The sequence below is a fragment of the Rhea americana genome, unplaced genomic scaffold, assembly GCF_003343005.1.
Source record: "Rhea americana isolate MKP2758 unplaced genomic scaffold, rheAme1 scaffold_199, whole genome shotgun sequence".
Taxonomy (NCBI): domain Eukaryota; kingdom Metazoa; phylum Chordata; class Aves; order Rheiformes; family Rheidae; genus Rhea; species Rhea americana.
In genome coordinates this window covers 924,372-950,095 of record NW_028186138.1, presented here as the reverse complement: position 1 = coordinate 950,095, position 25,724 = coordinate 924,372, and the positions used below count along the sequence as shown (strand labels likewise).

Genomic DNA, 25,724 nt, shown 5'->3' with positions numbered 1-25,724 from the left:
AAGATCAGCAAACAAATGAGGGACCCCATTCTGCCAATGTCATAACTAAACACATAGTTTTGAAACATCTACTTTGAGGGATGCTGTGCTGTGACCCTGTAATCATTGAAACCAGAGATGTGAGACCTGTTATTATCTCTGCCATGAACTTTCTCTCTGACCCAGCAAATGTAATTTGTTAATCACTGCACACTTCAATTACTCTATCAGCAAAACTGAGGAAGGATATTTAACTTTTTTTTACATCAGTAAATAACGATTGGATGAAAATAATCACTACGTGCAGAAAGTGAAAAAGATAGAGAAAGGATCCACAGCCAGGAGAGTTTACTGCCTTGCTCCAAAATATCTGGAAATGGATTCGAGGGATTATGAAGTTGATTATGCAGCAGCATATTTCCCTGAGGTGCACAAATGAACAAATTAGCATAAGACCTCAGGCCCTTTAGTGGAATCTCTGTGCATTACTGCACGTGAGTAGTGTCTTCTGAGTGATGGTATTTCGATGTCAGCTATACATTTTAAAATCCTTCTTAAAGCAAAAATGTGAAATTGTAGTCCTTCAAAGATTTTATACGTGTACACATACACATACCCTAGCACAATAAAAATCAGTATATTCAATGTTTATATATTAGTATTACAAATTCATATTATTTATTTATTTTACTTTGCTACCTATATACAGGGACTCACTGGACCTGAATCTCTGTTCCATCCACTGGTCTCCCTCTTGTTATTTTTTCTTTTAACATCTTTAAAAGTTATTACTATTCCTGTTTTCCACTGTAGAGTTGTGGTGTATAGAGTCACGAACAGGAGGTGTGTCGCAATGCCTTAGGCCTGTGCTTGAAACCATGTTTTCTGAATTTTGCTTCTGGACTTCCATTTTGTCTTACACAAGCTGCCTTTTCCTTAGAATGCAAACTTTGAAGGGAACACAAAGGAAAGAGCTCTTTAAAAAATGARTTTCTCTAAAATTCATAGACTGAAAAAAAGGAGATGAGAAAAGAGTATTTGAAGGCATGTGCATATTACATGGTTAAGTCACATCATAGAGTTGAAACTATGAAGTTTTTAACCTGTGAAAGCTCCAAGCTTAGTCTCTGGCTCCTCTCTTGGAGTTTCAGACTTCCGAGTGCCAGCAGAGTCGGTGTGGCAAGGGAGGTCTTTGCACAAAAGTGCCTACTTGCAAGTTACAGGTAATTCAGTCAGATCGCTAGCTGCTGTATTGCTCACCACACCACCCTGGTCATTTGCCTTGTTCCAGTATGGATGGTCATCTAACCCTGAAGGAAACAATTTCAGAGGAGAACTGAATTCGTAGAAAATAAAGCTGTATGAGATAGTGATTATTTTTCTGATCTAAAGCTACCAGCTCTCACTACCAGATTAGATTTGCATCACTCCAGCCTCAATGGTGGTGATGGGAACATGCAGATGGAAAGGAGAGGGGAAGAGTGGGACCTCCCCTTTGGGCTCCAGCTAGTCGTGAAATCAGTTTAGTTGCAATGTAAGCCCATACCAGTCTGCTATTGCAACAATTAGCTTTGTAACTGTACACTAATAGCATTTATCAGATACTTGTGAATGATTAGCAACAGATTTTATCTGTGGGCCTGAAAATTCTGATTTGAAGGCAGACGACAAATTGAGCTATAAACACATCTCTGGACACGAAACACTTCTGTCATCTAAGTGAAGAGGCAGATGTAGTTCACACATATAGAACAAGYATACATTTATATAGCTGTAGCTACAGTGCCATGCTTTCTGTGTCATTTTACTTTTCCATGTAAGATATGTTAAATAAAAGACAAATGAATTGTGAGATCTCTTTTATCTTCTTCAGTTGTTTCGGCTAACAGGTTTAATGCATATACAGTGCAATGACTATTTGACTAGTTTTACTGCTTGTGAGGAGCAAAGTTTTTCAAGAGGAAAAATGCATATAAACTAGGTAGCTGTACTAAACTTAAGACTATGAAAGCGTCACTTACGGTTTCCAGGACTGAAATATCTGTGAATGCTATTAAAGAAAAGTGATTCAGACAATAAACCAAAAGACAGGCAAAAACAGAGCATTCACCATCAGTGCTATGTGTCACTGATTAATATTCCTCCCTCAACCATTCAACAGCCTGTGAAGCAGCAAGCAATCGAGGTAAACATACCACAAGGTACAGTGAATTAGTCAGCACTAAAAAAGAAAATAGCATGTTGTTCTAAAAATGGCTTCAGCCCCCTTCTGTCTTCCTAGTGCATTTAAGTACTAGCGTCATCCATTACAGCACTGGCAGTGCTAAGCATGTAGGTAGTAATGTCAGCTRTGTACTCTACTGAATGAAAGAAAAGCACAAGAGTGTTTCTTTAAAAAGAAAAATAAAAAAGAAGTAGTATCAACAAGGATCCATACTGGCTTAAATTATACAAGCATGGAGAAGAGCTTTGAGGACAAGCTAATACAGTAATAGGTGTAAATCCTCACTTGCATAATTCTAGGAACTCCCCTGGAAACATGACAGAACCTAGACTGTTGCCCTAAGGAGATGTCCTACTGCTTTGCAAGGGTGGTTTTCAACCCAGTGCACCTTCCTCAGCATGTCATCTTTGTGAAACTGGGTTATAGCTGTTGGATAACAAAATAAACGTGTGCGTACTACAGAGACTATGTCCAGTATTCTATCAATTGGCATATACTATTGAGTTAGGTATTAATAGTAGAGTTATGATACTGGCATCTGTGGCCAGATGACTTGGTCACCATCACCCACATTGCCTTCACAATGATTTATGTCACCACCATGGTGGTGGTGGAATGATGGAATCACCACTCGCAGTCATCACTCCAGAATTAACTGAGTTGTTTCTAGGGCAGGAAAAGCTAGTGTAGATCAAACAATAATCTGCATCTGAAATCAGCATAGACATGTGCTACACCGCTTCCATTTCTACAGCCCAGTTCCATAAGGACATCTCAGTTGGTCTTTTGCCCTCCTAAAGTTAGGAGTGGAGCATGTGCAAGAGAGGCCTATAACGCCCAGCCACTGAGGGGCTGCCAGGAATGGGGACGCTGAGGCTATAGCARCCGCACACTCCCCTGTGCTGCTGGCTTGCTGCCTGGAGCAGACCTGGCTCCTCTCCTGAGCTGCGAGCACCATTTGGCCTGTGAGAACATGACTGTAGAAAACTGTGTAGCATTCAGAAATGTTGCTTTGATTTTTTTTCCAACTGGTTTTGGTGGTCTCACAGTCCTGTGTCTAAGGACTTAGTCAAACAGGACTGCATCTGTGTWTAAATGGCTGAATGTCTGTATAGGCAAGGTCCCTGGTATTTCTGGTAGGAGAATAGATCTTTTCAAAAGTATATGGACAATTAAATATGACCTAGTAGCTATATAGGACAAAAGAGGCAAATATATATGTTTATATACCCTTTAAATTATTTTAAATATATTTTAAAGATGTGCACTATTTTTTCAGTATCAGCCTTATAAAAACARGAAGAAAGTGATCTCATTTCCTGTTTGGATTAAATAAGACACCATTTATTTCAGGCYTTCTTTTAGTCAGGACTAGAGATGTCGTCTTTTATGTCTTCCTCTCTGTCTAGCCTATAAAAATAGCTGTGTGACTGTGGGGTCCTTGGTACATCTACCGACTCTGTGGTTTTAGAGATGCAGTGTGTTGTAAGGATGTGGGGAGCACCTATCATTCCCTTCCTRTAAGAGCATTTTTGTCTTTCACTCCATAATTCTGTGCCCATGAATGATCTGGGAGGCTTTGCCCCACTCATAGGAGTAATGCTAAGGGGACAACTCTGAATTTCCTTAATATCTAAAGTGGTAAAGGCAAAGATGTTTCTTGAGGGAGCTGTAGGTGATTTTGGCTGAGAGCTCATACAGTGAAGAGAATCTGGGCCCGTGGGCTGATGATACTCTTGTCGCTCCTTTTCAGAATGTGGATAGAAATAGTAAGTGTGGATACAGTAGTAAGGCAGGAAAGGAGAACCTACCTGGTGGATTCACAAGGTGAGAGCTCAGTGTCAACGAAAGAARAGACATCCATCCAGTGATTAAAATCCACAGTCTTTAAAGTGAAAAGCTTAGTCAGAAGATGTTAATTGGACTGAAGCTGTTTGAAGCTGCCCTGCAGCAGGCTGCCTACAACCGCCAGACCCTTGGCTCTTGGCTTCTAAAGACCCACAAAAAAACAGCTCACCGGAGCCAGGATTCCTCTGCTATTTGGTCAAATCTATTCACAACTCATGAAAATMGTTCCTGTCCTGTTTTCTCAGCCACTGGGCACTTTTCTAGGCATATTTGCCCACCTGTAACGTCACTGGAGGTGATGCAGGGAATCCGAGCCCCTGCGTCTGGCAGAGCGTGGCAGTCCACCTCCCTCGGCAGGTGGCCCAGCACGAGCCCGGCAAGCCAAGCCTACGCAGCGCAAGCCCAGCGCGCGAGTCCGGAGCACCCGCACCGCGCCTGGGCRACTGCTTTGGGGAGCGCTCAGACTTGAGGCAGCAAAGCCCCAGAGACACCGGGCCGATAACCTGGTGTGCGCAGGGACACGTGTCTCACGTGCTCGGTGAGTCTTGTGCACTTTCCACAACTTAATACGTATTTCAGCACATAAAAAATTACTTCTTTTCTCTAGGATCAAGGCCAGATTCCTTAAATTATTAAGAAGCTCGTGTGCTCAGGGGTATTTTTTATCAGGTGAGACAGGCTCAGAGCTTGGAAATAAAAGCAGATGAGCCTTCTGCCACACTTGGCAGCAATCTAGAATTTTCTCTACTGGCTGCGTCAAACTTTTCCCTTAATAGACTTTTTTTTTTTCTTTTTCTGTGAGCTTGTTTCACCTTCTGGGGTTTGCATATAGGACACAGAGCAGGTTTCCCAATGGGATCCACAGAACTGGCTGACTTCAAGTGTTTTAATGTGATGTAAGTGTCTGGAGATGAATAAATAYAGGAGCAAAATTCATCTGTGGTATAATTACAGCAGCTTTTGTAGGGAGAGGCTTTGGGCACAGCTGACAAACTGACCTTTAAATGCTCTGAGAAGCAGAGTTCTTTTCTTATTCTGTTATTACTTTATTAAATCATTGAATGTATTTGTATTACAAAATTCATATAGTCCTAAACTTATGCAAGCTCTTCACTGTATATGAACTAATGAGCTCTAGCAGATTCTAGTTTCAATTTTTAAGTTGCAGTTCTTAATTTGGGCATAAAACTAGGCTATACAGTGCAAATGCAATTAGGCAAATTAGATTTTTCTAGAGTGAATGTTCTTCATGAATAGATTTGCTCTGTTGCTCCTTAAGGCCCCTCTTGTTTCACATCAAGGCTTGTGCAACCAAGTTTAATGCATGGGTTTTCAGGATAGCAGAAAATAAAGCCTCTCTCTTTTCCCAAAGCTCCTTTGCAGCAGCAGATGTGCATTATGGTTGTATCTGAGGGCCTTGCCATGTTTTCGCCATTTGAAACAGTAGCTAATAGATAACTTGCCAAGAAGTGAACTTCTGTTTGTCTCACATCGTTAGGGAATATACAGCAGGAACCCCACAAATTAAACTTTATGATAGATAAGTCTTGCATCCTGCATATAGTTTTTTTCTATATGCGTATCAACACCATTTGTACATCATGCAGTCTAGAAAAAGGGAAGTGGTGGAAGAAGTGCAGATATCTTCATGACAGAAGAAATGCAGATATGCAATCCTGCAGGTCTTCAGGGAGGATTAGTTTCCAGTGAGTTTTTACTCAGTCCTGCTTAATGTCTGACAAAACTGCAGCAACAAAATCAAGGACCTTTCCTTTCTTGCTCCTGGGGCAAGTGTTTTTCAAAGCACATGGAAACAGATAATACATAACCAGCGGTAAATTCTAGAGAAACAAAATTTTGTCAATTGAAATAGCTTTCATTCCTATCCCCTCCCAAATAATCACAAACATGATTCACAGCTTAAAGTATTAATTGTCATAAATTCAGCATAGAGCTTTTTGCCTTTTCTGTATTTTTTCTCTACTGTGCTTTGCAAATACCAGGCTCCATCTATTCTGCAAATGTTTTCCAGGCAATTCTGCCTGCCTTTCCTAAAAATATCTGCCAAGGAAACTTGTAGCGAGCTTCAGTTGCTGATATTGTGGTCCCCTTGGCCTTGTCTGCTGCCCTGTCATTCAGGCCGCCCAGCTGGCAGGTATATACCTGGCTCTCCTTTGCCTGGAGTGACAAGTTGGACTCCAGTCTAGCTGTTTGGCCCTTTGATGCTTGGCTTTAACAGAATTCACATTGTAATTCAATTCATTCCACTTATGGAGAAGGATATGGAGTAAAGGCAGCTACAGGCTGGCCCACCAGCACAGGGAGAAAGAAGATAAATTCTGGTGGCATGACTGGCAGATTAATTGGCAGGAATTTTGTGGCAAGTGTGAGAAGTTCCAAGTTTTGGTCTTTAATAGTTATGTGGATCTCCATCATCAAAAAACTTGCTACCTTATTCTACATCTATACTAGAAAGTTGAATATTGTCAGTAAAGGTTCCTTGGCAGTGGATCCTTATCCTCTACATTGTTATGTCAACCTGTCTATGGCATTGTTTTGATCCAAGCCAACTAGTATTTCCCTAAGCAATTCCTGGGTACAGTTCAGGACTTATCAGAGACCAGGGACTGTTCCTAGCAGTCATGCTGTTCTGGCAGTTCAATAGCATGGATGCAGGGTGTTGCAGGCCAGCTGGCCTTCAGGCAAGACAATGGGTCTTTTTTTACCAATGTACGCATAGCCGCAGAGTAATTATCATACCATTTTTATCCTTGCAAAACCATCACCAGCTAAAGAAGCACAATTATCCTTATTTCACACACAGGAATTAAGGCACAGCAAGACTGAGCATGCAGTTTCCCTGTCAACCTAAGCTACGATTACATTGCTGCCCAGTGGAGTGGGGCTGCCCTCCCTGGCCTTGTGTTGCCATTCCCTCTCTTTCACTAGCACTGATGACTGCACAGCGAGCTGCAGCAGCTCATCACACACTGAAAGCTTATCTTCATTGTGTTGTTGGAGTTATTTTTCAGATAGCTACATGAAGTGATCTGAGTCTGTAAAGTAATATGAAACTGATAGAAAAGATGAATATTATTTAAGGAAAACTTGGCCCACTTAAATTGATGGCAGTATTTTTTTTGAGTTGGCTTAAGCTTACCCAGGGAAACCAGCAACAGATGAGAACCAGGGGTTTCTAGGTTAAATCCCCACAGATTTTGTTTTGGATTAATTGTATCTGCGTTCTCATTTAAGGACAAGCCAAGTCCTTCCATCCGGACCCATCTCATTTCAAAATTCCACCACAAGATCTTGATGAGCCCCAGGCCTGGCAGAAAAAAATCACTTCTAGTGCAAACAACCCCCTCCACTGCCATCTGACTTCACTTTACTTCACCACTTCGGATATAGAGGGCATGCTTTGCATGCACCCAGCAGCAGAGCAAAGGCTGTGCAGGTGGCTGATCTGCRAGTGTCCTTGCACGCAGTATGAGTCACGTGGCTCCTGAAGCGGACGCTTAGCCCGTATTCCTCCAAACAATATAAACGTAGCCACAGAGTCCTCACAATCCTGTTTACACTGTTTAGCCATCTTTGTATTATTATTTGCAGAGTTTCTGGAGAATCTGTTTGGAAATGCAGTGATGGTTCATGTTTTTGAGTTCATCACTGCAAAGATAAGGATTAGAAAGTATTTTTTTCAACTAAAAGAACACTGTTACTGAGAAAATACAAAAGCAGTGACTTAGCAATCCTGAGTACATTAGACATAAGTCTTCTTTGCATCAAGAACTAGTTAATACAGTTCTGCTTGAGGCTGCACACAAAAAACATCTAAATAAATCAGCTGGGAAAGAATGCTGCTATTGGTTTGCCTCATCAGAAATCTTCCAGCTGGAATACGATGTTTGTGCTTTATGATTTTCATGGATGTACGGTCCATTTCCAAGTGCAGTTCAAGGTATTGTTTCCAGCGTGGTGTAAAGCATAAAGTATTTGGGATCTGTCTGACTTTCTTCCTCGTCTTATGATAMTATGGCTGTTCAGCTCAAAGCCTAGAAAGAATCACTGGCAAAACAAAAGTGTCTTTTCCTTTCTTGGATTAATTCCTGGCTTGATGGACAGTGTCAGCTGACTTTCAGGGAGTATTACAAGAACTCTATGTGATTCTGAGTTGTCAATGATTTCAGGGAGAGGGGGTGGCATGTGAAAATTAAAGCTAATCAAAAGGAATGGCATAGTTAGTGGTGAGGAGTGAGGAGGAGTCCCTGACGTATTTTGTAGAGAGTTTGAATGTTTCATTGTATAATTCATATTCTTTGAACAGTGAATCAGCACATACAAAACCCAGAAAAATTACATAAAAATGTGCACTGAGAATGGGGTTGAGAGGTGCACAAGGTTAGCTACTGAGGAAGCAAGGGTTTTGTTTATAGATGCTACGCTGTTCCCTTCTGCAAAAAGCTAGACGAAGTAGGTCTAGCTAGCAGTAAGAGTAGCTGGGCTAGACTATACAGCCAGTAAATGGTGGGATGCCATTAGAGGGCTTGATTCTAACATTTGTGTGGCAATAAATTATTTACTTTGATTCAGAAAAGAGGAAAAATTATATTTCCTTCAAAAATGGGTGCAAGAAAATTTCAAGTGTAAAGTCAAGTATCAAAGGAAAACGCAATTTCGAGCCCTTCCCAATTTGTGGTAAATATTTCATCCAGTAGTTACACCTCACAACAGTCTTGAACATACTGTCCACTCAAGGGAAAGGGTAGATAAACAAATATGTTCTAATGTAGCATAGATTTACAATTTCTTTAGTGCAGAAGGGGGATATTTAGAGGCTTACTAAAATGGCAGCAGAGAATTCCCACTTCCCTCACCCCACAGAAACCAAAACCGGAGTCCTTAAAACAAAAAAAAAGCATGAAGAAATAAACTTATAGTCAGAGAAGAAATAACCAGCAAAAACAAGGTGTAAGATTTAGTTACGGAAGAACCGTTAATTGGCCTCTTAGTACCTCTCCTCCCCCATTTAATTTAATAGCCTATACCCTATATGGTTTCCTTTTGTTCGGATAAGGCTACCACCACTCCAGAAGAAAGATTGCAATGTAGTCTTCTTTAAATTCAGAGGAAAAGTCTACTAACAGGTCCATGTTCCACTGTCATCTTTCTTCCAAAATTTTTTTTATAAAACAGGATGTCCGGCTTCCACTTCCCAGTATAATATCAAGGAAAATTCCTACCTTGCTAAAAAGCATTTTTGTCTTCCTTGCAAGATTGTCATGTATTTTCATCTGCTTATGCACATGGGCTTTTCTTCTGAGAGTCCTTGAAGGAGACCTAGTTTAAGGGAAAATCTCTTACCTATATGTCAGGTTCTATCTTCCTTTTTTTTGGTCTTCTCCTCTTCTAGACCAAGAAAGCATAAAATTACAACAATTATCTGTCTACTATGTAGTGTTTCATATCTTGTTCTTCTTCCTGTCAATAGCCTATCAATAGGCACAGACAGCTTCGGCTTCTGGTAAAATGTGGAATTTATATTAAAATAAAATTCAGGTGATAATGAGTATTTCAGTGCATTTTACATCTGCATGCTAATTAAATTTCACAGGACTCCCGTGAGGTAGGTAATACTCTTTTTAACCTTTGAGAATGAGAAATGTGAAGAAATGATAGTCAGCTCCCTCAGCTAAAGCCGTATATTTAGAAGTATTTCAGTTTAGCTAGTAAAGTGAGATGCCAGATTTTAATCAGATCAGCACTTCAGTGGTAGAACACCTTTGAAACTCTGGAAATTTGGAATAAATGCCATGGAATTAGACTGGAACAACAGGAGCAGACTTGTTTTGAAATGCCCGTAGCAGTTTCTGGATTGACTTCTTTGGCTAAATTGAGATCCAAAAACTTGAATTATCAGTAGTCCAATTCCAGAGAAATTACAACTTTGTTGTTTTTTCTGGTTTGGACATGAGTATTTTTCAAATAGGTTGTGTACTCATGCTGTTGAACTTTAAAAATCTAACACTAGTGCCTGAATGGGAGCCTAGGTTATCTATCTCTAATTAGATATAATGAAAAACATTTTTACCATTGGTATTTACCTGAAATAGGTTGCCCAGAGAGGAGTCTCCATTCTTGGAGATATTCAAAACCTAGCCAGATGTAGCCCTGGGCAACCTGCTGTAGTAAGAAATTGGATGAAAGACCTCCCTGCTTGAGCAAGAGGCTGGACTAGAGACCTCTGGGGTCCCTTCCAACCTCAGTGATTCTGTGGTTCCAAGTTTGTTCCTCAGATTTGGTGATGTGAATTCATCCCTCTTCTCTCCAACAATATGCTTCTGCTTATATGTAGAATTTTCAATAATATGCAAATGGGGATACACCAATTGTTGAAATCTAGTCAGGGGTCAGAAATTAGGCATTTTTCTGCCCTTTTCACCTGGCAGGTCTAATCTGAACACAACCAAGACAAACGAACAGCAAGGGCTACAAGGGTAGTTACCTTTCTTCTAAGGCAGAGAAATGCTTCTAAGTAACCACAAAGTGTCTGGAATACTCACTGTGAAGAACCAAATTCAATTTCTTCCTTAGCCTGCATGGGTTCACACCTGTATCTTCTCAGTTCCTCAAAGAGCATGCTGAGCATCAGGTTAGAAGGCATTTGGAGTGAGGGAACTTCTTTCCTTGTTAAAATTCTCTGAGAGTTTTATCCAAATGCTGTTCACATAAAATTCATGGGTAGTCTTTGGCCCAGGGACTGTAACAAATGCCCTTTCTTCCAGGTAGGTGCCTGGATCACAAGGCTACAACAGCACAGCCATGCTCGTATATGAAGTTCTTCTCTTCTAACAAGCTCTCCCCAACCCTCCCCTGGGAATCTCTGTGTTTCATGAAAAGAGGATGAGTTAAAAAAACAAGGAGAGCACAAAGCTGAGCACTCTAACCATTATTAGTTAGAAAATGGACACTGAGGTCGCTAATATCTGTAGCAGTTTTGTCACAGAAGCAAAGAGTAAGCCTGCTCTGTTCTTTGAAAAGAAGATGGTCTCAGGCTATGAATGGTGAAAGACAGAAGGCCCTTTCTGCCACCTGTAATCAAATACAGTAAGCCTTAGAAAGGAGAAGAATTTTAGACTTGTCTTCATGGTCAGCTTTTTGGCTGGCTAGCTGAAGAGAACTCTTGGTTTCCTTTTGGATCTTATTCTGAAGGAGCTAACTCTCCTTAATGCCTTTTATGGGGATTTTAGGCTCCTACCTCAGGCTCTAGAGTTCCCTACAGGGATCAGCTGCATAAAATGTAGTAAGGTGAGTTTTAGGTACTAGGTGGTTTATTAAATCTGTCCCTAAGTAATTAATTTAAGATATCAGAGTGAATGAGTACCAGAACAWTTTTAAAAAAGCACCAGAACAATTGAGAGATCTCGAATTTCCTGAACTTGCTGGTGCCTCACAGCAATAATGTATTAAATTTGTGAAAGAGACTCATCATTTCTCTAGTAGTTATAACCAAATCAGCAGATGATGACAAAATTAAATGAAAAGATCTAGACCTTGTCAGCTCGTTGTTCTTACAAAAGGAAATTCATATGGTAATATGCAGTCTAACTCTTCTGTGGATAAAAACTGCATAGACGAGGATTCATGTTAACATGTAGAACAGCAGGAAGGCTTTTTTAGAAATTATAAATATCTGCACTCATCACTATACGCAAATAGGTAATTAGGGTAATTATTCCCAATTAGCAGCTGCAAACTCTGCAGATGGGAATTTCAGGGACTGCTAACTATTGTAAGAAAGCATTTCTGCAATCTGTGAAGCCCTTTTTATGTTTTAGGATATATATATTTAATGACCCTCGCACTTTCTGTAAAATACTGTTGTTAATATTTCAAAATAAATAATAATCTTTTTGTGCGCTATTATAGCCTTTTGCTTCTCTTTAAGGCTATATTGGGATCTGAGATAGCCTGGATTTGAAAAGGTTTTTCCAAGCATTTAACCTCTCAGCTAAAGTAAATGATGAGCCAGTGGTGACTGAATTGGCACTCAAGTTTTGCTGTTATTCTTAATCCATGAGGGAAAGAAAAGTGCAGCAGACAGTAGAAAGACTCCAAGCTTTCTCCTAGGCCATGCATAAAATCTGGGAGAAAATATTGTGAAAATTCAATGCTAGCTCCAGAATCATATTTTTATTGCAAATAACTTTTTTCAGTCATAAAGGTTTTTATGATTGCCAACAAGTTACTCTGATTAGAAAAGGGATAAAAGGATTCTTGGTGCATATGTGTGGTTTGTGGCTTATTTATTTTTTAGCTTTCTTCAGAAATCATTTAACTTAAGAATTGAGGAAGTGAAAGAAATGGTATATAGCTGGAAGATTAGTTCCCATAAATTTCTTTATCACAGTAAGAAAACCTTTRTTTTTTAGATACTTCAGTGTGAAAATCAGCAATTCCTATCTTTAAAAATAAGATTTCAAGTTCAAGTTACAGTTAAGCCTGCATTTACTTACTTAGGTCCAAATCATCCAAGCTACATGAACATGGAATTTCAGACAGAAGAAAGTTGAGAAACCTTTTTTTGTATTTAAGTAGATATAAGGTTGTTGATCAGTATCTTTCCAAACTTTCTATGTAATATCTGAGCTAAAATGAATGTGAGAAATTTTAAGCCAAAATAATCTTTCTTTAAAAAAGCTATAGGTTTTTGAAAAAGAATACTAAGAATGAATGTAATAATTCATTTTTAATACAGAAAATTAAACTGTATAGCTTGCAGTGGGCCAATCTATATGCCAAGAAATGCTTTTTCAGCATTTGGTTCTTGTTGTTAGCTAYGCTCACATCCAAGTAATAAAGAAGAATTAAAACTGAGAACATCTTTGTATGGTATCGATTAATTTTTCTCAATATAGCACCTTAATTCAGATTTTCATAGTTAACAGATTTGCCAGCTGTGGATGATAAAGCTTAAGAAAATACATTTATTTTCTTTATTATAGGAGTCTGGCTATTACAACTATTATTGCACACAGMTATTTTTTAGGTCTTCCAGAATCTCAGAAATTCTTCTTGCTACATAAATTTCATATATAATGGATTTTAGAAAGAAATGCAGATGATATATCACATTTTCAGGCTTTCAGTTTCGGAAAATGTTTCATAGAATCACAGAATCAGTAAGGTTGGAAGGGACCTSTGGAGATCATCAAGTCCAACCTCCCCGCTCAGCAGGGKCACCTAGAGCATGTTAGACAGGGTTGCATCCAGGCGGGTCTTGAAGATCTCCAGAGAAGGAGACTCCACAACCTCTCTGGGCAACCTGTGCCAGGGCTCCGTCACTCTCACAGGGAAGAAATTCCCCCTCACGGTCAGGCAGAACTTCCTGTGSTTCAATTTCTGCCCATTGCCTCTTGTCCTGTCACACGGGACAACTGGAAAGAGTTTGTCCCCGTCCCCTTGACACCCTCCCTTCAGGTACTTGTACACATTGATCAGATCCCCCCTCAGTCTTCTCTTCCCCACGCTGAAGAGGCCCAGCTCTCRCAGCCGTTCCTCACAGGGCAGATTCCTGTTCCCTTTCCAATCACCATCCAAAACAGAATARTATTATGGGTTTGTTTCTTTGCAAGATCTAAACCATATTTTATTTAGATTCATACTCAATCCTATTACTTTTTATACAAATACAATTCATATTTTTTTCTGAGATATTCCTTTCCAATGCTTTTCTGATCTTACTTATCTCTTCTGTTCTGACTTCATCTTCAGTCTTTCTCTTCCTCTGCTGAGTTTGTTCCTTTAATTCAATATCTCTACTTGTTTCCTCCTCTTATAAAATTTCATTTCCRCCTGGATCCCTTTCTGGAACTCAAAGCACCATGTCTGTTCACCTAGTGCATGGCTAATTCATGTGTCTTGTAAGGGCGGTAGAGATGACAGGGAGAATGTGACAGGGAGAGTAATTTAAACCTAGCCTCCAAGCCTGATGAAATCAATGGGAGCATTTCCTCCAGTTCCTCRGTGAACTCCGTTTGTAGAAAGTCTCAAATATGTTTGACTTAAAGTCTTGATCTGACATCCTACTTCGCAGAAACTCCTTAATACATTGCTTAACTTGAAGTCTTGATTTATAGTATATTGGTAAATAATGTCGTTGTTCTGTGTAATATATATTTAAGTCATTATGCTGATAAAGGACTTGATGCTGCCAAGTGCATCAACCCTGGTCTGCCAAAGCATTTAATCACATCCTTCTTTTTAACCACAAGTCATTACAATGGATTTCAGTGAGTTGCTTATGCACTTTAAAAAAATGCTTAAGTGCGTTTCTGGATTAGAACCAGAGGATTTAGCACCTTGAAAGATTAAGCAAAAAGCAAAGAATCTGTAAAACTGACAGAGACAGGCTTGCTGAGAGGTTYCCCAGGAGGCTTAAAACAAGGCTGATTTTGCTGTAGATTGGAAATTCTACTGCTACTCAGTTCCCTGCCAACTTGTGCTACAGGCAGATATCCACCAGCTATGAATTGTCTGGCCACCAGACTTACTATTTGAAAGAGCACCTCAACTGTATGAAAACAACCTCAGCTATACAGAATTAATAATTAACTGATTACATTCTTGATATGTTACAGCCTCAATGAAATATTGTGCTGTTTCAAAATAAGAAAAAAAGACCAAATGCCACGTCTTTTTTTCACAAAAGTTTACCCTAAATCATAATTTCATCTATTTATGCCAAAATCACAGCTTATTTTTAATTAAATACTTCATTCCTCTTTCTGAAAAAAATGCCAAAGCCCCATGGAAGGAGAGGGGGTAAAATACTCAAAAGTGTTCAGCTTTTTTTAAAAAAAAATCTGAGATATGTGATCAACTTACTGTTCATTAGCTTAAAATCTGTGTGGAAGCTTTTAACAGAGGTTAAGATAAGCAATTTACTGCAATTTAGAGCATATGTACAGATAGTTACTGCAGCTCAGCTAACAAGCAGTGACCTGTTTTTTAGGTTCTAACATTCAAAAACTGCTCCTGAAACTGACAGTAAGATTTCCAGATCATTTGGAGACTTTAGAAATGCTTTYTTACATGCTTTTATTCTGACRTTCAAAAAATTCACATGATTTGTCWTTGTAAAATAAAGAACTGAAGCAAGTATTTCAATATATGAAAAGAATAATGTACCTTTTGCATGTGTGCTTAATGCTGTCCATTAGGTGCCTCAGGATGAGTGGGGAGGATACCCTGCTGGTGGGAAAGATGAAGAAATCCCCTGCAGAAGAATGAGGAGTGGGAGCTATATTAAGGCCATGGGAGATGAAGAAAGTGGAGATTCTGATACTAGCCCTAAGACATCACCAAAAGTAGCAGTTCGACCTGAGTCGTTATTAAAATCCATTGGACAGAGACCACTGGGAGATCATCAAAAGTAAGCTTCACTATACTGGGTCGCATGTCGTACTGAAGGCTGCAATGACTTGTGTCATTTTTCCATGTGTTTTATTGATAGTGGTCAGTATCCACAAGAAAATATGATACTGTAGTTAAAAAGCTAACTTAGGTGTCTCATAAGTTCATTTTAAATTGGCTTGATTACTGCATGAAAAAAATGCCATCTTCTTCTATCCTTATAATAAACCTGCTACTAAGAAAGTTCATTAGGTTTGCTAAAGGAAATRTGTCCATCTTTGTATGTAACCTTTAACATTCTGAATATTACTTCTCTAAAAGGATTTTTTGGTATTGTAATCCTTTATTATTTTGTACCATTCTCTGAAGGAGAAAATAGATGATTTTTACACTAGTTATAATAACAAATATGGAATTGTATCATATATGTGGTATCTTACACTGAATATATTAATATACTTTCCCTGTGTATTAGCTATACTGTATCATACTAATGTAAACACATTGTGGAGGGTGGTGTTTGATTGATTTTTGTGTATTCGTAACAACTACAATATGGCCTATCAAATAACTAACACATATTTTAAAATTATAGGAAAGTATGTAGTTTATGTATGTTTTCCAATAGATCTTTTTTTCTCTCTCCTTTTTATCCTTTCTATATACCGCTTTATAACAAAACTGTAAGTATTTTTCTAAAGACAATTTCAGAGTCATAGCCTGGTTTCAAATCTGAGCTTTTATTAATCTAACTGGGTGTTTCTCACAGCTTAGAGAATTGATCTTTTTGCCTGAGAGAAATACATAAAATGAAGAAATTAAGAGTGAAACTTCTGATCAGAGGTTTCTTATTGTTCTGTAGGTAATGCCATACATAGTGTACCATAGTGACTCACCCTTTCATAAAACAAAACAAAGCAAACCAGAAACCTTAGGCAAAAATCCCTTTGATTTAATTAAGTTGAATTATTTAGCTTGCAAACTGGAAGAAAAAATTTCACTATCATTGAAGAGAACAGTTAGCTACATTGTTTTGTCTAGCTTGCTCATGCAACTCTGTAGGCTCAGCTCCGATGAATGAACATAGGCTGTGAGATGCTGGAGATGCTGAGATCTTAATTTCAAGACGTCATGAAACAAGACCAACAGGTCTCTCCTCTGGATTGGCAACTCAAGTCCGGWCAGCTGTGCCTGTTCATGGTCCCAAAGGATTCAGCAGCACAGTTACCACTAACTGCAGTCAGAACAGGAGGAGGTTTCTTGTAATATTGTGAAATATTATTGAGGGCTCTGCTGAGGATTTGTCRTAAACACTGCGCTAGATGATTGAGCAGCCAGACTGTTGCTGACACTTACCTTTCAAAACCTGGTTCATCGCTTACATTTAGGGACAGTACCTTGAATTTGCCAGCTAGGCATGCACATTATTTCCAGTGAACTTTAGACAGAAATATGAYAAATATTCTAGTTCTTATATGTCCTTTCTACAAAAATCTGCAAATTCCAGCAGTCCTTGTCATTATCTATCACTTTGGGCAAGAAAACAGCAAATTTCTTGTTTCATAAAATTTCAAATGCTCATCCTAAACCAGGGGTTTCACCAGCAGGCATCTCGTCCCAGTACTTCTCTGTCTCGCTGTCTCTGTGGTTACCTTTTATGTCTGGCAGATTTGTAGGAAGGATATAGCAAAGGATTATGGTTATGGAGTTTTCCATCCTCCTCCCGCACAGGTCGGTAATCCCCATTACACGCTGAGTACCCTTTTACTGCTGATCATGCTGCTGAGCCAGAAGCTAAGGTTTTGAACAGCATTCCGGCGTGTACAGCAGGACTGAATAGCATTTCTGGCATGTATTATGAGAAATTACATAATGCAAGATGTCAGCTGCATTAACTGGCTTTTTAGCTTGTTTATCAGGGTGGAGATAGCTAATACGCAGAAATAAAATGGTGCTTATACTCCCTTAGTCCTCTGCTTGAATGGACAGTACAGCTCAGAACTGAGTTCTGAAAGAACACCAGTAAACCTGTAATACGAACACTGATTTTTTTCAGTGGTACAAAAAAGATACATAGGCTGCAATACATATATACATGGGCTTCACGAGAATAAGCATAGTCTTCTATCACAATCTTGAACAGGATAGAATGACAATTAGAAAAGGCTTCATTCAATATTCAGCAAACCTTTGATATGTTATATGCCTCTCCTCCGAATTTTATCAGGCACCTTTGCAAAGTTGTTTTTTCAATTTAAACTGTTTCTATTTTGAAAAATGTTAGTGGCCTCTATTTTTTGTTTCATGTTGTTCAAAAATGTCTCCTCAGCAAATTTAACATTAAAAATTCATAAACAATAAAAATGCATATTCATATTTGAATAAATAATTGTTTTTAACAATATACAAATAGGTAGRTGTAACTGATTTAACAGAGCCATTAAAATTCTGGATTAATTCTTTCTAAGTAACTCTTGGAAAGGAGTTTTAGTGCACRTAGGAATAAAAAAGAAGTGTTGGGTCTGGTCACTGCTGTTTTTTGCAAATGGTGGCAGGAGGGCATGGACCCAGACTCTGACATCTGATCTCCACATCTGTGAAACCATTAGCACAGCTAGCATGATCCCTGGTCAGCTTTCAGCCTAGACCAGCTGGCTCTCCGCTATGTAGCACCCAGACATATTTCAGAGAGTAGCCTATTTAGTTGCATCCATCCTTTCCATAGGGTAAGAAGGTTATACTGTACAGGTCAGTCAGCCAAATGGTCAGAGAATGGACTTGCATTATTTCTAAGTACAGATACAGCCAAAGTGACTTGAATCGTGATGGATTTTTAAAAAATTAAATGCATCTAGATATCAATATTTTAATCTCTGAAAATGAATATACTTTAACTCTTTCTTTGTGAGTGCTGTTATGAAAGAATAAGAAGTAGGATGTTGCAGTAYTTACTATTATAGCATAGGGTGAAAGACCAATGTTATCTATTACTATGAAATTGTGTTTGAGTGAAGTATAATACAATAAAGCTTGCTGCTGGGGAGACAGGACAGGTGCTTGAATCTGCTTCCAGTCCAACTTTTTGCTTTCTTGGGATAGTGCCAGCAGTCCCATTTATTGTGAAAATTATCTTGACTCTCGCTTGTCAGGGGATAAAAACATAAAACATTTTTCACAGAATCACAGAATGGTTGAAGTTGGAAGGGGCCCCTGGAGATCATCTAGTCCAATCTCCCTGCTCAAGCAGGGTCACCTAGAGTTTGTTTGTTTTATGATTAGACACACAAAACCTTTTGGATGTTAGATTTGTGATCCTATAGACAGATACAGGTCTTTCCAAGGTGAAATGCGAATCTTTTCAATTGTCCATTGCTTTCTGCTGCTGGGGATGCAATTGAACTGTGTTCGAGCTGGTAGGTGCTTTCATTTGCAGTAAAGGTCAAAACAGCCTGGAACGGAGACTGACCCACATGATCTATATGGATATCACTCCAACTTAGTAAAGTTATGTGCAAGGCGCTGTCTAGATTGAATGTCATTTCTCTATATTTGTGACAAACAGCTAAAAGCTGRGCAAAGCTGTCAGATATGCTGTGATCCTGAAAAGAAAGCTGAAAATAAAAAAGAGAATTTGGGGCTAGGTGGTGGAACAAAATTTCTAACTATGATTGAAGACAATGATTCAGTTATTTGGTGCTTCCTGTATTCAGAAGATCATATACAGCTTGTGTAAATGAACAGGATAGCGCTGTGGAAAGAGTAAGTTCCATTCTCTGCTTTTTGAAATGTCCTGAAACACTCTGAAAACTGCCTAACTATTGARTCAAAATGGATAACAGTGGCATTTAGCCCAGAGTTAAGACATTCTGTTTGAAACTATGCTGAGTTCACTCACGCAAATGAATAATCATGCTGTGCTGAGGTTTTCCATCATGCTCTGAAGTGACTCATGGGAAAGTAGATGTTGAAAACATGAAGATGAAATAGGTTAAGCTACCATAAAATAAAAACMACATCAGCAATGTGTACTTTAGTTTCCTGATCCTCTAATGGCAGACTTTACTGTGGCGGCTGGCACTCCACATACCTTAAGTTTATGGCTGAGCAGGCAGAAAGGCGTGTAAGCAGATAGATAGCATGAAAATGTAGCGTTTCAAATCGGAGAGAAATATGTCATAATAAAAATTATTTGGTGGACTAATACAGTACAGTACCAGTGATGCTTCGATTTATCTTGACTATATTCTCTGTTTAAGCCTCTGGCAGGTTTTGGCCTCTGTATGAAAATGAGCGTCTTGAACTTTTGAGTCATGTTCACTATACCAACAGATGTATCCCCCTCAAATGTCTATAACCTCCTCTGCATCGGATGTTATCAAAGCCCAGAGCACACTTGAAGAACTCAGTGTATGCTACATTTCAACTACTCTGTTTCATAATCTGATGTCTCAATCGGTACTTTAAGCTAGTATGCCTAAGTGTGACTTGAAATGGCTGAACCACAAGTGTATCCTGGGCTTATGGTGAACCAAATTAATGCACTGATCCGAGTTAAAATGAGCCTTTCCCCACCTTCCCATTTCAGAATAAAAGATAGCATCTCTCTGTGGCCATACTAACTTATCCTGATTTAGAAAATATGTGGACTATGGCCTAAGGCATATCCACATGTTCTATTCTGCAGACTCTACAGTAGCGACGGAAACGTTGCCAAAGGACAAACTTGCACACAGCAAGGGGATAAYGTTACAAGAAGATCTGCCACAGCTCCTCCATCAGTAGGAAGTCTGGGACAGCTTAGGATCTTTTAAGACTTGTGAGAAATCTCCATTTACAAAAATTCTTATCATCTGTGACGCTTAGTAGCACACTTACATGAGAAAGTGAAAAACAAAATGAGAAGTTTGGAAATACTGCATGAGAGCAAACCTCTATTCTTTCATCCATCTTTGCCCTGACAGTGCAAACATCATATCCTTTAGTGATGGGCAATTTGTGGGCTTTGTCCTAGTGAAATACAGTTTGTTAGGTACAGAGAGAGCAATCTTGATATTACAGGCTAAAGGTAAGTGTGTGTGTGTGTGTGTGTGTGTGTGTGCGTGCGTGTGCGTGTGCATGTATGTGTGTGTGTAGGAGGGGGAGGTGCTGTAAAACAGAGATTTAAGTACAGATTCCTTGCTAGAGAAATTAGTGCAATATTTCAACAGTATCCATTGCTGTACATCAGTGATACAATGCTTTTTTTTTTTAGTTTTTAGGAGTAAACTTCAATTTATTCTTAAATCTCCATCTGCATTTTAAAGTAAGAGTAACTTAGAAGCTGCACCTGAAGAATATTTTCAGTAGAGAAGATGGGAGAAATCACTAGAAAAGTAGCCCTCATCTTTTATATGCTTTTTATTTATCTTTGATTTTTTTTCTCAATCTTCCAACTCTAAAAAGCCTCATTACACACTTCATTAGCAGCTTTCTGAGGCTCTGTAGTGTAGTAGTATCTGCACAGAGCCTCTGAGGGGTGAAATTGGAGATTTACTGAAGAGAGTTTGAGGGCTAATTACAAAGCCTTATCAACTAATAAGGCAATCAGTGGGCCACTGGCATAGTGATAGTATTCTCTGCTACAGTCAATAAGATCTGGGTTAGATTAGTCCACAGGGTTAAGAGGGAATGCTGATGAAGGGCAACTAGTCATCTGGCTACCTAGGAAGCATCTTTTATGGGGTCATAAGAAGGTCTCCATGCCTTCCTCCCTTGCAGAATAATAGGAGATGCTCTTAAACAATATAAGGCATCGTGCTCTCTCAGAGGCAGCAGTTGCATTTCACCAGTGTCCCTTTGAAACCCAGTGAAGTGTTTGAACCCATATCTCCTGCCTTAGAGAATACCAGCTTTATACAGTAGGGCTGAATTGTATGACTCTGGATTAGGTATAAAAAGGAGACTCAAAGGGTCTGACCAAAGCACAGAGTTTTCTCAGGAATAAAACAGCCTTTTGTTAGGAAGATGCAATTATGTGATGGAGTGCAGTGAAAATGCAGTAAGATTCAGGCCAGTGGCACAAGCGCAAGTACCGAGATCTGAGTGTAAATGTGTTTCTGYTTTTATAGTAAAGTGCCTATTCACTCCTGCTTTCCCCAAATATTTTACTTTCAGTTTTTATGCGAAAGGCTGGATCAAGAGCTGTTTTTCTCATTTGTTTTGGCTTTTTAAATAAAAAATAAATGAAACAAAAAGTATGTGTGTAAAAACACTCTCTGCTTCAGGTAAGAATTTGAAAAATAAGATGCTTTTGAGCAAAAAGCAGAAATTACATATGTCACAGAACACAGAATGGTTGAGGTTGAAAGGAACCTCTGAGGATCATCTAGTCCAACCCYCCCTGCTCAAGCAGAGTCACCTAGAGCACATTGCACTGGATCATGTCCAGGCAGGTTTGGAATAGGAGACTCCATAACCTGTTCCAGTGACCTGTCATCCTCACAGCAAAGAGAGTCTCCCACTTCTGCTCCAGTTTTTTTTAGAAATTATGTTGTCTTATCTCTGTCCGTTACTACAGTGTAGGAAGACCTTATTTGCTTAAGATCTRTTGACTCTAATGGAATTACACACATGCTTAAATGAAGCTCATGCTCAGAAGCTTTACTGAATCCTAATGGTCTGTAGTCTACATTTGTTTTACCTAGTTATGGTTTTATGCATACATATAAATGTGCAGATATAGCAAGTAAAAGGGGAAAAAAAGTGAAATAGCTCTCTGGAGAACATCATGAATGCCCCAATTCCAAAAGGGATTTGGCGTTTAATATTAAGTCCAGTATTTAAGTTCTACTTAGATCCGGACATCCATTTACTGAACTGTTGCATGATGCTTTAAATGAACCTGAGTTTCTGCAGTAACATCTGCCGAAGTTTTGTTGTTGCTGACCAGCTCACTGTCTAATCCCCAAGGCAAGCTCAAAATAGGATGCTAGGAAAAGACTTTTAGGATTAGCTGTATATGCACATCTGTCACCTCTTAGAAACAATAGCTGTGATTTCTGATTTCCCAAATTAGACTTTTTTTATTACATCCACATTCTTCATGATTTTGAGTACAGGCTTGATTAAGCCTACATCCTCTATATCTTTGCAAAGAGTTATCAAACCATCAGACTGTTGGTGTGTTCTGGATGATTTCCTCTCATTCACTTCTGTTTCTTGTTGTACACAGTCCCTAAATAGTTAATGCTGAGAGAGGTTCTCTCTGCATCCTAGTAGGTGTGGCACTAACTTAGCAAGTTGTGCAGTCAGATCAGGTTCTTGTGAAGTGCAAGGGGGAACAGAAGATGTTTTGAGACCATGATGTCTCCAATCTGTTAGATGAGATCTTTATCCCTAGATTTCTCAAGTTCCTCTTTCTGAGAAAGATCTAACTTTGGCGTATAACTGGAGGATGGGTTACCAGGATGCAATAGCAAATTAGAAGAATGAGATAGTTAGGTATTTAATGCTTAGAACTGATGGGCTTTAAACCCTAAATTCTGTTTTCATAAAGGTATTTAGGAGCCTAAACCCTGCTGAAGCTGGTCCTGATGATTTTAATAGGGTTTTGTCTCCTCAATGCCTTTTCAGATTTAGTCTTAAGGAATTTAAGAATGATTTAGCAGAATAAGCCTCAAGCTAAGAGTTACAGAAACTTGGAGCCTTAATCCTAGCAAAAATCAGTAGAGGTACGTTTCTAAGTTGCTTATGAATTCTTGAAATGCCATACCTATAATAAGAAAAGATGAGTAGTAAGAGTAAATTAAATGAGAAGCAAAGTATTGGTGTCTCTAGTGCCTAGAGACTTTAGGTAAAACAAAACAAAACAAAATTATTTTTTAAAAAATTATATGATTAAAGTCCTAGCTATAAAAATCCATCATTAAATTGAGTATATTCTTTGGGAGGATAGTGTTAACAGAGTTAAGAAAGTATCTATTTTCACTGAAATAATAAAAAGACCTCATTTTCAATCCAGTGATTAGCAGGCATTTCACAAAGAAGGAAACAACAGTCTGTAATAAATCAAACATTCAATATCTCTCAGACGCCTTTTTAAAAGGAGGTGATAGGTCAATGGTGAAACATACAGGCTTTTTAAAAATTTAATTTGTCCCAAATTTTAATCTCTATTCTTGATCAAAGAGAAGCTCCATTCTGACAAAGATTAGAAAAGAAACTCTTTGTGACAGATAAATTCACCAGATTTAAGTGTACTTTCAGTATTTCAAAGAACCAGACTCATCATGCTTTTCTTATGGAAGCATCAGACTTAACGTCTATACTCTGAGCTCTCCAGTGGACTGCACGCAGGCATGTCTATATCCCTATGCAGAGCCGTATTGACTTCAGCAGGGATCCACAGAGACACGCCATGACTCCAAGCTGCTATACAATGACACTGCTAGCTAAGTTTAATCATTGGGTTCTGGTCGATGAGTTATTTTATGCACCTACAAAGACATAGTTAAGATAGAYTCAGATAGAGAAATGAATATCCATTGAAATGCAAATCTTTAAATAAAATAGGTTTTGATAACTTACACTACCTTGCTAATTCTAATGCACCTGCCTTTTCAGATGCCCAAGATGAATTCTTTTACAAATTTTATCTTTTTTGTCCCAGAACGATACTTCTGAATTGCATATACTGATTTAAACTGAGGTGATTGTACTTGCTTTAATGCTCCCATTCATTCTTAGATTTTTCTTTTGACAAATKCAGGGGTGATCATGAAAATAAAAAAGTACAATTTTAGAATATTAGAATTCTGGAAATTAATTTGATGGAAAATGGACTTTCTTTATATYTGATGCTCCCTTAATAAAGGAATAGACCCATTCAAAATCAGAAGGTGACTTTCTTGCTATGCCTTTTAGAGGCAGGGGGTCAGGATTGGAAAAAAAAGATTTTAATTCATTTTTTTGACAGGGGATGCATGGGTGGCTGAACACTTGTAAGAGAACAGGTACTCTGGGGAGTAATCACTATTTTGACTATGTGTGAGTAGGCCAACGAATGATCTTGGCAGGTGGATCATGCTGTTTCATCACGTACATGCTTTTCTTGTTTGTTTGTTTTTTTGTTTTTAAAGGGTATTAGATCTATGCCAAAGTATATGATACCAGTCACTGATTAGAAAGTAAAACACAAGGAATCAAAAGAAAAATGTGTATGACAGAAGTTCCCTTCTCGGGACTCACATGCTGCATGTTCTCACTAGAGTTGTCTTGACTGTCAAGTACTGCTGTGCAGGAATATGAATTTGTAGGGGGAAGTCGGATTTTATTTTATTTTGCTTTGTTTTGACCTTAGCTTAGCTGTAAGACTATATCAGCTCTTTCCCCCAAACCTGGCATTTCAGGGTGTGCACGTTGTTGCACTATCATAYGTAGCTTTTCACCAAATATCCAAAAAATTTGTATTCTGCAGAACATCCAGTGGTTGTATAAGGGCACAGTGTAATAGTGTGTGTTGTAATTCTAGCTTCTAGCAGTATTAATCATAGGGTGATGACACAGACTTCAGGAAACAAGCTGCAGATAATCCTGGATGTTCATCAGCCTTTGAACACAGTGCTAACTAAGCATGGGCTCAGCACTGTACAGAATAGCATACTTCAGGTGAGTGGTGCAAAGACCACAGCAGGACTGCCTCAGATCCCCCCAACACTTCAGACGTATACCATGGTTATAAACTTTACAAAAGTTATATAAAACAATAGAATTTAGGAAAAAAAGGATGAATAAAAGTTATTCACTATCCACCTCAAGTAAACATCTTGCTTCTTTTAAAGATACATGGTTAATAGCAGAGGAAATAGATGGCTAAATAATAGATGACTAAAGATAAGGAAGTAAGGATTCTTCCCCCAGCACTAGCTAATGCTTGATCACAGTTATTAGCTTAGCTYATATGATTGTTCCATTCAATCAAGCACATTCTTAATAGCTCTCTAGTTCAAAATGTTTTCTTTCTCTCYTGCCAAAATGAGATAAGTGGGGAAAAAGATAATGGCATTTACACATGCTCTTCCATCTCCTGAAATCTCTTGGCAAGTGTCATCTAATGCTTTTTGATGGCAATATAAGTAAAGCTAAACTTGCTCCTGCATTTTTGCTCTATTCAGTCCTGTGCAAGATGACTACATGAGAGATTTGTCTCCTGGAGCCAAAAAAGGTGCTTGTCATTTTGTCATTTCTCTTTCTTTTCTTTTTTTTTCCTTTAATGCATCCT

At 38.7% G+C, this 25,724-nt stretch overlaps 1 protein-coding gene across 2 annotated transcripts in view; it reads left to right on the top strand.

The window, feature by feature from the left end:
- DLGAP2 (DLG associated protein 2) overlaps positions 1–25,724 on the top strand; it is a 385,377-nt gene that overhangs the window by 300,028 nt on the left and 59,625 nt on the right. For both annotated transcript variants that reach the window (XM_085303215.1, XM_085303214.1), the window contains exon 5: positions 15,274–15,485. In XM_085303215.1, the coding sequence (XP_085159341.1) occupies positions 15,274–15,485 (212 nt within the window). The remainder of the gene's footprint in view (positions 1–15,273; positions 15,486–25,724) is intronic.